Raw genomic sequence first — 12,771 nt, 5'->3', positions numbered from 1 at the left:
TTACCTTTCTCGAACACTTTCCTATAGTTGTTGCACTGTATATATGGACCCACAAGATTGCCAATAAGAGGGTGGTCTTTTGGTCTGATAATGCTGCGTAGTTGAGACCATAAACAGACATTCCGCTGCCCCTGGGTTGTGGAGCTGGTCCGTGCTTTTGTCCTGCGCTGTCTGAATATTAACCTCACTGCTTGGGTGAGGCATGTTCCTGGAGTAGATAACCGAATAGCGGATACTCTTTCATGCCAACAATTTCCTCTCTTTTGGCAGCTCACCCCATCGGCCGAACAGGAGCTGACGACAAACCCCAAGGAGCTGTGGAATCTGGGAGATGTGCCACCAAACAACTAATTTCTGACTCTCTAGCTCCGGCCACTTGGCTGGCCTACCAAACAGCATACCAGCATGTCTATGAATATCTCCGCTGATTTGGCTGGGAGTCTGGGCTCCTGAGTGATTGGCTCATCGTGCGCTACATCACCGATGTATTCAGCAGCGGGTTCTCCAGAGCAAAAGTTACCTCTCAATTAACAGAGTTCTCATTCTTTTTCAAGCTCGCAGGCTGGGGCAACCCACAGGCCAGCTTCCTAGTTAAAACTCTACTGAAGGTCTGTGCCAGGCAAATCCCAACTTCTCCAGATGCCCGACGGCCAGTTACCCATGAGATGCTGCTTTGGGAGGCCTTAGGGGCAATATGTGCCTCTGACTATGAGACAGTGCTTTTCAGAAGGACTTTCTCCCTAGCCTTCTTTGCTGCCCTGCAAGCAGACAGTACAATCTTGCCAGCACCCAACCGGTGGGCTTCACATGGACGATATCACTTTCCAACGAGGAGCGATATGCATCCGCATTTCCAGATCTAAGACGGATCAGAGCAGCAGAGGTCACACCATCACCTTGCAACGAGTCCCAGGTTTACTAACCTGTCCTGTGACTATGCTACAGCGATATATTGCGTCCCTCCCGAAGGAGAGCCAGGTACTGCTGATCCACCAGAACTTGAGTCCGCTCACTAAGTTTCAATTCACTGCTGTATTTCGATGGGCTTTGACAAAGGTGAGTCAGCATCCTGAGCTCTTTGGCACGCATTCCTTCTGCATTGGCATTGCAACTTTCGCATTCCAGCTTGGATTCCCAGTGGCAGCAATATGATGTCTAGGGCACTGTAAGTTATCAGCGTACCGCAGGCTGGGAGCTCCTTCCTCTCTCCTCGTTAACCACTCATCTCTTTTAGCAACACCCAGCAAGAAATACGCCATATGGATAATTGGACAAGCTCATGACAGACTACTTGAATGTCCCACCGGTGCGAATCAAGGATTCGATGCGAGCACCATGAACATCCTGTGGATAGCTCGCAAGATGACATGGCATCAGCTGCTCCCCTGCATCTCAGAAACGCTCGAATGCATGCCACGACCAAACATGCTAATTATACACCTTGGCATGTCATCATAGTTGCAGCCACAAAGAAGGACCTATTTGACCTAGCTGTCCTCAAGAACATGCTTCCAGGTCATGAGGGCTTCGTAAGGTTAACTGCCAGATTGGCTTGTGGGTGGAGTGCCTGAGTGGATGAAAGATCTGCCATGAGTGGGACACTACTATCATTTCCGGTCATTACCTCACGGACAGGACCCTCCTCTCCGATGTGGCCATGGACCAGCTTATCAACAACTTTTGGGAAGCTTTGGAGAACCACTTCAAGGGTAGGGAGTGGAGGAAAAGGAAGGTATTATAGCCTCGGGCTGTGGTGAAGGCACCCAAGCCTGAAATTTTCTGACAAATAATTGAGAATGGACTCTAGGGGTGAAAGCTTATCAGCCCTACAGGCAAGAGATTGTCTGCCTCGCTGGCTTCCATGGCAGGTGGACAGATGAACTGGGGACAGCTTTCGAATAGACTGATGCAATGGCCTGACTGGTAAGAGCATGGTAGGCCAAAGGTGCCGAGAGCCACATTCCCTAGCTGGTGTTTCAAGGAGGGGAGCAAGACAAAAGGAATGTGACAGGCACGGGTGCTTCCTAGGATGTTTTTTTCACAATTGTTTTAATAAAGTTGTGGCCTTTTGTTCCCCTAATGTAGTGGTTGCAATAATTTCTGAATGATTGCATCTGGAGATCCAAATGTGTGCAGCATACCTAGGTTATTACATTAAGGCCAGAATTTGCTTTTGTGCTGCCATCTAAGCATCGAGAGGGAATACCAATTGACCTCATTAACAGTCATTTGAATGCATTTAAATACAACTTGCGTCCATCTTTGGTGCACATGTTAATAGCTGTGCTGCAGTCCCCTGAACATTTTGGGGCTGATTCTATAAAGGGAGTCTAAAGTTAGGTGCCTTATTTGATTGGCCAAATACCCTTAGCAGCCTTAATAATTGGTTAAAAAAATTTAATTGGGCAATAGGTACCTATCGCAATGTAATTAGTGGTGTCTAACACCTAAGTGGGCACTTCCATGAGTGAAGTGTGAGTTAGGCGCTGCTAAGAACAATTCTGCAAAAAAATTTAGGTGCCTGAAATATAGGCTTTTACAACCCTCGTTTACATTTCAGGCGCCTAAGTTTTTACATGGGCACCGCTAGCCGCGAATCTGTAAACGATGTGTAAGTGTGACTGACACGCAACCAGCACCTTTTTCTGGCACCGGCCGATTTAATCTCCGTTTACAGGATCAGCCCCTTTGTGCACATTAATGTGTGGGCTAGTCTGGAACTAACTGCCTCTAACACTGGTATTAGCTTTTGAATATCAGGCCCATTAGATTCTAAGCCCTACTGGGGACATGCAAATAGCTAACACACCTGAATGTAACCCATCTTGAGCTACTACTGACCCAGGAATTACACTTACAGCATTAAAAAAACAAGCTAAGCATTTAGAGTACACGAGTCAGGGACCCCTCTGAGTTAGAACTCTAACTGGATTAGTGAATGGGTGGAGGAGTAGGAAAGTGAATGGGAAACAGTAGTAGAGAAGAGGGGTGGTTTGAAAAGGGTTTTGTGAACAGGTAGGAATTATTAGGTGGGTAGAGTATATTACTGGATAGGTATGGTCTGGTTCTGGCATCCTGGACTTCGACCTGGGGTACCTCCATTTTTTTTTTTTTAATGCAATGTGTAGTGAAGGAGTTGGGCTTAACATCTATCTCTACCAACTGAAGTTAAAAGCAGTAGTAAACATTTTTGAATTTAGTTTCTCAAAAGTAGATGAACTCACATTCAAGTTACACTAGGTATTTCTGTGATCCCTGAAGATTTACAATTTGTTTGTAAATGGAGGGTTAAGTGACTCACACAGTGTCACAAGGAGCAGCAGCAAGATTTGAACTGGACTTCCTGGCTGTCAATCCGGTGCTTTAACAATCCAGCATTAGCCCACCCTCCAAAGTACAAATGTGCACTGAAAATTTAGCATATGGGCCATTTCATGTCAAGTTGTCCAGAGCTCCTCACTCAACCATCTCAGAAACTGATGACATTTTTCCAGGGGATATCTACAGTTCTGAGGCGTAAGAACATAAGAATAGTCTTACTGGGTCAGACCAATGGTCATAAGAACATAAGCAATGCCTCCGCTGGGTCAGACCCGAGGTCCATCGTGCCCAGCAATCCGCTCACGCGGCGGCCCAACAGGTCCAGGACCTGTGCAGTAATCCTCTATTTATACCCTTCTATCCGCTTTTCCAGGAGAAAACTGTCCAATCCTTTCTTAAACCCCAGTACCGTACTCTGCCCTATTACGTCCTCTGGAAGCGCATTCCAGATGTCCACCACACGTTGGGTAAAGAAGAACTTCCTAGCATTTGTTTTGAATCTGTCTCCTTTCAACTTTTCTGAATGCCCTCTTGTTCTTTTATTATTTGAAAGTTTGAAGAATCTTTCTTTTTCTACTCTCTCTATGCCCTTCATGATCTTATAAGTCTCTATCATATCCCCTCAAAGTCTCCTCTTCTCCAGAGAAAAGAGACCCAGTTTCTCCAATCTCTCAGCATATGAAAGGTTTTCCATCCCTTTTATCAGATGCGTCGCTCTCCTCTGAACACTCTTGAGTAACGCCATATCCTTCTTAAGGTACGACAATCAATATTGGACGCAGTATTCCAGATGCGGGCGCACTATCACCCGATACAACGGCAGGATAACTTCTTTTGTCCTGGTTGTAATACCCTTCTTGATTATACCTAGCATTCTATTCGCTTTCTTAGTGGCCGCTGCGCACTGTGCCGTCGGCTTCATTGTCATGTCCACCATTACCCCCAAGTCCCTTTCTTGGGTACTCTCAGTCAATAACATCCCTCCCATCGTATAGTTGTACCTCGGGTTTCTGCTTCCCACATGCAATACTTTACATTTCTCAAAGTTGAACTTCATCTGCCCTCTCATCGCCCATTCCCCTAGTTTGTTCAGGTCCCTTTGCAATTCTTCGCAGTCATCTTTAGTCCGAGCTCCACTAAATAGTTTGGTGTCATCCGCAAATTTTATTATCTCACACATCGCCCCTGTTTCTAGATCATTTATGAATATATTAAATAGTAGCGGCCCGAGCACCAAGCCCTACGGAACACCACTCGTGACCCTCCTCCAATCCGAGTAGTGGCCCTTCACCCCTACCCTCTGTTTTCTACCCGCCAACCAGTTTCTGATCCATCTATGTACGTCTCCGTCCACCCCATGGTTCTTCAGTTTCCGGAGAAGATGCTCGTGAGGCACCTTGTCAAAGGCTTTTTGGAAATCAAGGTATATGATGTCCATCAAGTCCAGTAGCCTGTTCTCACGGTGGTCAATCCAGGGCACTAGTACCTGTCCAGTTAGGGGCCCCTTTATTTGGACCAATATTTTGTGTCCATGAAAGATGTTGACTAGGGACCCCTCTTGAAACTGGACCAGTTGACATGAAATTACCCATATACTCTTCCTTGTGTTTTAGGCACATTTTTATTTGAGTGCCCTTTGGGTGAAACAACTGAAAGGAAATAAATTACTGACTGATACTGAGGTATGTGGCTGTAGTGATCGATAATCCCCCTTTCTGCCTATGAGTTCATGCGGCTGAAGAATGTTAGAAGTGCTCACCTACACATTTTGTCCACTCAACTTGTTTTTCATTTCAAGCCTGCAATGAATTCAGGGGAAGATTCTCAAATGTTTGCGGTAAAATCCAACGGGCCGCTGTTGCAACCACTACTGTAATGTTTTCAAAAAGGTGAGTCATTCTTTAAAAAACACAAATGCAAATGAGGTTCACAGAGTCATGGAGGGTCGCTAAATTTACATTTGCTGTTCACTGGTGATAGCGATTGGCACACGTGCAGAATAAACCCACAAACTAAAAAAAAAAAAAAAAAAAAAATCCCAAATCAAATATCAGCAGGAGGGATGTCCACTCCCTCCCGCCGCTGCTGTTAAGCAACCCACCTCGACACCTCCCGGCAGCGGGAGGGATACCCAGTCTCTCCCACCATCATGCCCCAAACGCCACCCCCGTGCCTCTGATGACCCCCTGACCCCCCCTTACCTTGTTTATGAAGGCCGGCTGGAAGGATGCCTACTCCCTCCGGCCAGCAGGCCTGCCTCTTCAAAATGATGGGCCTTCCCCTCCCCAGAGCATCCTGGGATGTACGAAGGAAGTGCTTAAGGCTCTGATTGGTCCATATACCCTTCCATAGAAGGGGCCTTAAGCAACCTGAGCCAATCAGAGCCTTAGGACCATCCCCAGCACATCCCAGGATGCATTGGGGAGGGGAAGGCCCACCATTTTGAAGAGATGGGCCTGCTGGCTAGAGAGAGTAGGCATCCCTCTGGCTGGCCTTTGTAAACAAGGCAAGATGGGGGGAACAGGGTTTGTTGGGGGCATTATGACAGTGGTGGGAGGGAGTGGGCATCCCTCCTTCTGCCACTGGGGGGAGGTGTGTTGGGGAAGTTGCTTGACGGCAGCAAAATTTTCTGGCAGGTCTGAGCTGTCAAGCCTTATTTTTCTGTCAATGCCTGAGCCAATCAGCGCTCAGGCACTGACCAGAAAGTAAGGCTAGGACATCTCAGATATGCCAGAAAATTTTGCTCACAAATGTAGGACAGCAAGGTTAGGGAATCACTTGGCGATAATTGAGAATCACCTGGAGTGCTCGTTTAAATATTAATGACTTCGTTATAATACATTTGCATGGCAGAGTTAGAGACGTTCGGACGTTAGAGACGTTCGGACGTTAGAGACGTTTGGACGTTAAAGACGTTCAGAAAAGACCACGGCAAACCCTTTTGATAATCCGCTGCTAAAATATATGAACGCTGAACCGGCTGGAACCGGTTTAGCGATCATGTTAAAGTTTTTAGAATCTTCTCAGTTTTTAACAATACCAAAAACAGCTACTAGATTGCATCCTATTATCTTCAGTGCATCTTTGGAGAGTACGCAAGCTGAGTCTCCTCAAGTTGGGCTCTAACCTAACTGCAGCACTCAAACTGAAACCCTGATGCTCTGCTCCAGTGCCTCAAGTCAGAATTCTACACAGTGCTGAACGCTGCTCTGTGTGATTCTGCGGCGTAAGTGCAACAATGCAAAAATGTTTAGAGCAGTGGGCAGAGAAGCAAGCAAACCAGGGTTCAAATCTTACTTTTTACGACCTTCAGTGTTTCATTTAACATTAACTCGTACAAATCAGAGTGGAATTGTCCAGAAAAGAATGATGTGCACTAAAGAAGTATCCTTCAATATATCTGATGATTTGAAGATCTTTATTGTTCAGACATCAATAAAATACATTCATTGACTCGACATGTACATGTTTCGGCCATCAAGGCCTGCCTCAGGAGTCTTGAAAGTACGGATGATGATTTAAGAAGTATGCTCGTATTCGTGAAAATATACGATCAAAATCAATCAAAAAGAGATATCATCCCGCGCATAACACGGGAGATGTCGACTTCCAAAGCTAGATCACCTACCCACATCCATCCCACTACCCTCTGGCTCCTCTCTGCAGCTTGAGTTCTCGAGCAAGGTCTTGGGCATCATCATTGATTCCACATTGTCCTTCAACGACCACCTCCAATCCTTGGTAAAAAAATGCTTTTTCAGCCTTCACATGCTGAGGAAAGTTAGATCCTGCTTCCATCAAAAACATTTTACCCTCCTTGTCCAATCCATCATCCTCTCCAGATTGGACTATTGCAACTCTATCTACTTAAGCCTAACTAAGAAAAACCTCCACAGACTCCAACGGATTCAGAATGCCGCGGCCAAGCTCATCTTCGCTAAAAGTAAATTTGACCATGTCTCCCCGCTCCTGGCCAAGCTCCACTGGCTTCCGATAATCGCCAGGGTCCACTATAAATGCACCTGTTTAACTTTCAAAATCCTAAATGGTATCCTCCCTCCCTTTATCCCTCTTTCTTGGAATTCCTCAAACCCTAATACCACCAGATCCTCCCACAAATTAAAACTATCCTTCCCCTCGCTAAAAGGCATTTCTCACACAGGAAAGCTAGGGACCTCCCTCCACTTCAAAATCACTGAGCTCTGGAACAACCTTACCTCCCCTCTTCGGAACTTGAGCTCTCTCCAAGTTTTCCGCAAACATCTGAAAACCTGGCTTTTCTCAAAAAATGTAAGTCTCCCTCCAATTTAGGAATCAAGGAAACTCTTATATCTTGGCATCTCAAGTCCTCTAAATTTTCTTCACACTTCTACCTCTAACCCTGTTGTAGTTCCTTCCTATTTCTCCTACTGTAAACCGCGTCGAGCTCTACGAACGTGGAGATGATGCGGTATACAAACCTAAGGATTAGATTAGATTAGATATCTCTCTTTGATTGATTTTGGTCGTATATTTTCACGAATACAAGCATACTTCTTAAATCGTCATCCATACTTTTAAGACTCCTGAGGCAGGCCTTGATGGCCGAAACATGTACATGTCGAGTCGATGAATGTATTTTATTGATGTCTGAACAATAAAGATCTTCAAATCATCAGATATATTGAAGGATAGATACTTCTTTAGTGCACATCATTCTTTTCTGGACAATTCCACTCTGATTTTTGCAATTTTGTGGTTGTGGTGTTGTTTACCCCTGTTCTTTTTGTGACTTAACATTAACTCAACAGCCTCAGGTACAAACTTTAGCGTGTAAGCCCTCTCAGGCAAGAAAACACTTTCCTTGAGCTCAAAAGTGACCACATTCAAATCTAATCAGTCACAATGTGTACGATTCCCCTAAACCCTTCCATGCAGATGGCTTTGAACCACCAGTTGGTATTCTGAAGTAGGTGATGAGATATCTTGGGGGGGCAGGGGTGCACTCCTTTATCCTGGAATTAGTGAATCAAAAATAGCCTCTTGCTGTGCCAAATAGGAACAGTGGGGAAGGAATTATCCAAGACCAGAGAGGTTTTGAGTAAATCACTAGCAGATTCCCAAGTACAAATATAAAAGTCACTTTTAGAACGTGTGGTACAGGTCCAGTGTGGGAGAGCACAGATTTCACTGTCCAGGGTTTCTTCATAGTCTATGCGAGTTAAAACCTTTCATGGCCCATACTTGTACCACTCCACTGCCAAACACCACAAAGAAAAAGGCTCCAAACAAATCAATAGCAGCAGCAATATAGAAAACCAGTTGCCATTCTTCCACTGTGTTCTGCAGCAAGAAAAAAGAAAAGAAAACATTGTTACTTATCCAAAGTCCTTGCCAGGATAGTACGGCTGCAGTTCTGGGTCAGCTGAGGTTCTACGATACAACTAAATTTTCATTTCTTTAAAACTCTGAAAATTTCATTAAAAAAAGAAAAATGAAGGCAGATAAAGATCATATGGCCTATAGTTAAGCTCTGGAATGTGTTGCCAGAGGGTGTGGTAAGAGCGGTTAATGTAGCTAGTTTTCACATAGGTTTGGACAAGTTCCTGGAGGAAAAGTCCATAAACTGCTGAGAGATATGGGAGAAGCCACTGCTTGCCCTGGATCAGTGGAATGGAATGCTGATACTATTTGGGTTTTTGCCAGGTACTTGTGACTTGGATTGGCCTCCGTGAAGACGGGATACTGGGCTAGATGGTCTGATCCAGTAAGATTATTTTTATGTTCTTATCTAGTCTGCTTAACCATGCCATTTACTATCTCTCTCCTCTCCAATTAGAGAATGACATGGGGGACAAATTTTTCCCTGTCCCCGGCGGAACTCATTTTCCCGTCTCATCCTGGCGAGCTCTTTCCCTGCCCCATTCCTGCCTCATCTGCACAAGCCTCAAACACTTTAAAATCATAAGTGTTCGAGACTTGCACAGTTAAGGCAGAGCTTACAGGAAACTTGTGGGAATGGGATGGGGAAATTGAGTTCCTGCGGGGAATGGAAAAAAATTTGTCTCCGTGTCATTCTCTAGATCCAGTGTTCTTGTGCCAAGCTTTCTTGAATTCAGATACATTTTTTGTCTCCACCACCTCCAAACACTCACTACCCTTTCAATGAAGGTTACTTCTGAATAAATATCCCCTTTCACCTTCACCTAAGAAAACCCACAAAACAAATTTTATTCATTTTGAAAAAAATATTTATAGTCCACTCTATCCCACAGTTTTAGGCGGAGTACAAGATACAAAAACATACATAATATTAGTGGACATAACAAACAAGAACCAACCTGTATCATGGCAAATAAAACCACAAACTGTGTCGTGCTTTACCAATACACTTGTTAATCAAAAGCTTGTTCAAATACATGAGCTTTAAATAATAATAATTTCAATTTGTATACCGCCATACCCAGGAAGTTCTAGGCGGTTCACAACAATTAATAGAAATACAAACAATGCAAATCATTGAAATCAGCACGTTATATGCATATAATAAGAAAAATACATGCATGCCATAAAACATAGAAATAGACGGCAGATAAGGGCCCACGGCCCATCTAGTCTGCCCACCTTAATGTCCCTCCCCTACCTTTGCCCTGTGAAGAGATCCCATGTGCCGATCCCATTTGGCCTTAAAATCAGGCACGCTGCTGGCCTCAATCACCTGTAGTGGAAGACTATTCCAGCGATCAACCACTCTTTCAGTGAAAAAGAATTTCAGGAGGGTACAACAATCTTAAACTGTAAAAGTGACTGAAACTCCCATAAATTTGATAGCACCACATTCCATAGTTGGGCATCCTCAATATACATTATTGCAGGGTGATTAAACATCAAGTCTAATCTGCCTAAAAGATGGCATGTCCAAAATCATTTTATCAGATGATCTTAAACAACACACAAGGCGATAAATCCTAAATGAAGGAAGAACCAAAAGGTAATCAATTATTCAAAGCCTTACAAATCAACACCATTACTTTAAACTGAATGTACAAGCTCTATTCAGACAAAAATATTTGTAGCTACTGTATATTGAAAAATGGTAGCAGGTGAAGGGAATTTGCTTGCTACCTGCAGGACAATGAAGAGGGTGGAAGGCTGGCAGAGGACAGAAAGGAAACTGAGGGACATGGTACTACTCGAGAGGGTCCAGAGAAGAGCAACCAAGATGGTTAAGGGGTTGGAGGAGCTGCTGTACAGTGAAAGATTACAGAAACTGGGCCTCTTCTCTCTCGAACAGAGGAGATTGAGAGGGGACATGATCGAAACATTCAAGGTACTGAAGGGAATAGACTTAGTAGATAAGGACAGGTTGTTCACCCTCTCCAAGGTAGGGAGAACGAGAGGGCACTCTCTAAAATTGAAAGGGGACAGATTCCGTACAAACATAAGGAAGTTCTTCTTCACCCAGAGAGTGGTGAAAAACTGGAACGCTCTTCCAGGGTCTGTTGTAGGGAGAGCACCCTCCAGGGATTCAAGACAGGGTTGGACAGGTTCCTGCTGAACAAGAAGTGCGCTGGTAGGGCTAGTCTCAGTTAGGGTACTGGTCTTTGACCTGGGGGCTGCCGCAAGAGCAGACTGCTGGGCATGATAGACCACTGATCTGACCCAGCAGCGGCAATTCTTATGTTCTTATGAGGGGAGACAGGAAAAGAGTCTGGGCATGCTACTAGAAGGGAAGAATGGGGCAGACTGGGAACCTTAAAGGTGTGCAACCCACTGAGGGGGCTAAGATAAGCACAGCAATGCCATGCTATGTTCAGTACAACAGCTGAAAATGCCAAAGTGGGGATGGAACTATACATAACATTACCGGTAAGTTTGATGTGGTTAACAAATATTAAAAAGACAATATAAATGGGGAAGATTTGATTAATTGGTAAACAGATGTGTTTTCAATTGCTTTCAAAAATGATAAGACTCAGAGCTCAACAACAAAGGTTTTAGTTCCTTATCCCAGCAAGCCGTCTGATAAGAAAGTGAACATTGAAGATGTTTTTTTATAACGACAACCTTTGACTGATGGAAAATTAAAGAGAATATATGAGCGCCGTGGGAATTTAGATTGAACAAAGGAAAATAATTTGGATAGATAAAATGGTGCCATGCCAAAGAGCATTTTATAACAAAGACAACCAAATTTAAATTTGACTCGGGCCTCTATTGGAAGCCAGTGCAATTCTCGATAATAAGAACTCACATGATTATATTTTTTCAAACCATAAATCAAGCGGACTGCAGCATTCTGGACTATACGCAGCCTCAATAGATTCTTTTGTGGGCCAGCTAAGTAAATTATGTTACAATAGTCCAGTTGACTCAACACCAAAGACTGCACCAGTAATTTAAATGAACCGGTGTCAAAATACGTAAGATTTTATACTACGTAGTTTCCAAAACATGTAAAAACAACTTTTCGCACTAACCAGAGATAAAACAAATGAATAAATATTTATTAAGAATAATGAAACGGTCTCCGTCACATATTTGATTGAACTGTGTTGTAGACCCGACATGGTTCATGTTTTGGCATAGATGCCTGCCTCAGGAGTGCACAAACATCTAGTTGATGGCGTCTTATAACATCTGTGATTGCTTGTCACAGAAAAATCAGGTATAATGCTAGAGAGATATATCCAGAGTATAAATCCCTGACAAGCAATCACGGATGTTATAAGACTGCCACTGACTGCCCGAGAAATTTGGATTCCTAGTTCTGTGCCGTTGCAGAGCAGCTCCCGCATGGACAGAGCTGGAAGTCGGCTGCCACCTCCACGATCATGTCCAAGGGAGATAGAGCCAAGCACTGCATCTGGGAGTGAATGTTACTACCCTCATGCGCTCCGATCTCTCGATTGCCTGAGGCAGGCATCTATGCCGAAACACAGACCGTGTTGGGTTTACAACACAGTTCAATCCAATATATGACAGAAACTGTTTCATTGGTTCTTAATATTTATTCATTTATTTTATCTCTGGTTGATGTGTACAGTTCCATCCCCACTTTGGCATTTTCTGTTTGTATTTCCTTGATCTTTGTTCAGTAAAACAGCTGTACCTAGTCTACACCAGGGGTGCTCATTGATCAACCAGTAGTTTGCGAAGGCAACGCAAGTCGACTGCGGAGCTCCACCAGCCTTCCCCCACCCCTGACAATTCTGACATCGGAGAAGAAGTTCCAGGCCAGCCAATCACGTCGAGAAGCAGGGAGAGCTCAGAACTCGGAGGTGGTGGCTTGTAGGCCTGTTCCCCAATTGTGGCGGCTGTGGATTGGGGAGGGCAGGGAGAAAGAAAGACAAAGAAAGAAAGGGGGCAGGCAGGGAGACAGAAAGAAGGGAAACAGAAAGAAAGGGGGGACAGGGAGACAAACAAAAAGAAAGGGGGCATGGAGAGTGAAAGACAGACAGAAAGAAAGGG

At 44.4% G+C, this 12,771-nt stretch overlaps 1 protein-coding gene across 1 annotated transcript in view; it reads right to left on the bottom strand.

Annotated features, from left to right (window-relative positions):
* Window positions 1–7,978: 7,978 nt before the first annotated feature.
* The window catches only part of SLC17A5 (solute carrier family 17 member 5), an 87,591-nt gene continuing 82,798 nt past the window's right edge, over window positions 7,979–12,771 (bottom strand). Inside the window, exon 11 of the mRNA XM_033938163.1 lies at window positions 7,979–8,643. Coding sequence (XP_033794054.1) covers window positions 8,506–8,643 — 138 coding nt within the window. The 3' untranslated portion in view covers window positions 7,979–8,505. The remainder of the gene's footprint in view (window positions 8,644–12,771) is intronic.

This window comes from Geotrypetes seraphini, chromosome 3 (assembly GCF_902459505.1).
Source record: "Geotrypetes seraphini chromosome 3, aGeoSer1.1, whole genome shotgun sequence".
Lineage (NCBI taxonomy): Eukaryota > Metazoa > Chordata > Amphibia > Gymnophiona > Dermophiidae > Geotrypetes > Geotrypetes seraphini.
The sequence above is the reverse complement of the archived record's forward strand: the minus strand, read 5'-3'. Positions and strand labels throughout refer to the sequence as shown.